Below are 2,366 nucleotides of genomic sequence, written 5' to 3'. Positions count from 1 at the left end.
CACCAGCAGAGAGCACAGTTTGGGGCCTGCTTGGGGAGGCCAGGCGAGCAGCTGCTAAGGAAGGAGCCCTCCCAAGCCAAGCTCTGGGTCTAACGTGGTGGATCGCCCCCCCCCCCCCCGACCCTGAAAGGGTTTGGGGACCTTGGGCGCACCCCTCTCCTCCCCAGGAACTTCTGGCAGCCCCCAGCCCAGCCCACCTCCTCCTCCTACCTTTCCAAACGTCTGCTGCTGCTGAAGGTACAGGAAGCCCTGCTTCACCGCCACGTCTTCCATCCTCCCACCATGGCGGGCCCTGCCCTGCAGCTCGCTCCTTCCACTCCCGCCCTCTTTCTCTCCTCTCTGCCCTGTGTGTTCCCCCTTCTCTCAAGTTCATTTCCTCTCTGCCTAGAGTTCTCTGCACTATTCTAGTCTGCTTGATGACGACAGGCTGATAAGCCCTGTGGTTTCTTGCTCTGTGTGTGTGTTTTTTCTTTTTGATGAGTGAGTTTCACACTCAAGCTTCCTGCATTTTCAGTCAGTGAGAGATAATTTCCACACAGCCCAATTCCAGCTCTCTGGGGAGCAACAACTCGGGTCCAAAAGCTGGCGTGGGAAGTCACCAACGGAGAGTGGCTGACCCCCGGGGAACAAAGAGACCCAGAAACCAACTCTGATAGCAAAGGCCCCACACTCAAACTGGTGTTCCACATGGCAAGCTGGAAGAGAACCTAGAAATCAACCAGCCCAACCCCTAGTTTAAAAATGAGAGCCCTGGCCAGGTTTGCCCAATGGATAGAGCATTCGCCCTACCGACTAAAGGGTCCCGGGTTCAATTCCAGTCAAGGGCAAGTGTCGGGGTTGCTGACTCGATCTCCAGTAGGGGGTGTGCAGGAGGCAGCCAATCAATGATTCTCTCTCATCATTGATATTTCTCTCTCTCTCTCCCTCTCCCTTCCTCTCTGAAATCAATAAAAATATTTTTAAATAAATAAATAAAAATGAGGAGACAGGCTCAGGAAGGTCTGGGGGACATGTTCAATGCCACCAAACCAGAACCTAAGCCTCTCAACTCCGTGAGAGCTGAATCACACACACCACCAGCCCACCAGGCACATGACAGCTCATCACTTTCACACACACTCTTTCTCTCCACGGGAGCACTCCCTGCCCCCGAGGACAACACACACTTACACCGCCTCCTTGAGGTTCCAGACATATGCACATCCCCAAACACACTGAGCTCCCAGGGCACATCTAAACTGGTGGCCTTCCCATCTCTCCAGACGTTGTGAGCATTATAAAGACACCGAGTTTCATCTAGAGATTATCTTTTGAAGTTACAATAGCAATCTCTTATATTTTTTTAAAAAAATTACTTCACAGTTGCCAAAAATTCCCAGACACACACTGTTACCTGCCACACTGCCTAGCTCTGGAGGAAGGAAGGGCAAGTATGAACACACCCGCTTGCAACTCTGCTCCTGAGGTCACGGGGCTGATGGGGGCAGAGGAGGAAGTTCTGGGGCTTCTGATCTTTCATTCAATGGTCCCTTTCCTGCTGTCCCCTACGTGGCATCAGACTCCATGCAAGAAGGTAGGTACATTGTTTAGGGAAATCTAAGCTTCCCAGAGAATTTTTAACTCAGAGCCAGAAGGTTTTAAGAAGCAATCTGATGGAGGCATGATGCAGAAATGTTGGGGGAATGGGAGAATTAGACCAGCATTCTTGGGGTAACCCCATAATGGGGGCTATGTAACGGGGCCATTTCCTCTACCACCTGCGGTTCAATTGCCTTGGGAAGGAGAGCAGAGCAGTGCAAACCCCAGGCCTTCTGCTTACACGCAGTGTGCTTTATCAAAACAGTGCTGGCCCTGGCCGGTGGACACAGTGTCAGTGGACAGAGCATCAGCCCATGGACTAAAGGGTCCCGGGTTCGATTCCCATCAAGGGCACATACCTTGGTTGCAGGCTCGATCCCCAGTCCCAGTTCAGGGCTCATGCAGGAAGCAACCAATCGATGTGTCTCTCTCACATCCATATTTCTCTCTCTGTCTCTCCCCCTCCTCTCCATTCTTTCTAAAAATCAATGGAAAAATATCCTCAGGTAAGGATGAAAAATAAATAAATAAAACAGCTTTAAAAGTTGGCTGTTATGAGCTCTTGGAGGAGAGGACTGAGTCACATAAAGCTCATGGCACCAGGCCTGCTGCCTGGGCTCCAACAGGTTGACCCAGAGACCTTGGTCAGAGGAGAACCAAGGATGCTGGTGTGGGGAAAGGTCCTGGGGATGTCTCTCCAGTCCCTACAGAGAGACATTACCCGAGAGCTGTGTGGTCATTGGCCGACATCAGCATCTCCTATAGAGAGAGGAGGGCTTTTAGGGCCA

At 51.6% G+C, this 2,366-nt stretch overlaps 1 protein-coding gene across 1 annotated transcript in view; it reads right to left on the bottom strand.

The window, feature by feature from the left end:
- Window positions 1–681, bottom strand: part of DOK2 (docking protein 2, 56kDa) — a 12,714-nt gene extending 12,033 nt beyond the window's left edge. The window contains exon 1 of the mRNA XM_014538319.1: window positions 211–681. Within this exon, the coding sequence (XP_014393805.1) occupies window positions 211–273 (63 nt within the window). The 5' untranslated portion in view covers window positions 274–681. The remainder of the gene's footprint in view (window positions 1–210) is intronic.
- Window positions 682–2,366: the final 1,685 nt, after the last annotated feature.

The sequence above is a fragment of the Myotis brandtii genome, unplaced genomic scaffold (genome assembly GCF_000412655.1).
Source record: "Myotis brandtii unplaced genomic scaffold, ASM41265v1 scaffold19, whole genome shotgun sequence".
In the NCBI taxonomy this organism is placed as follows: domain Eukaryota; kingdom Metazoa; phylum Chordata; class Mammalia; order Chiroptera; family Vespertilionidae; genus Myotis; species Myotis brandtii.
The sequence above is the reverse complement of the archived record's forward strand: the minus strand, read 5'-3'. Positions and strand labels throughout refer to the sequence as shown.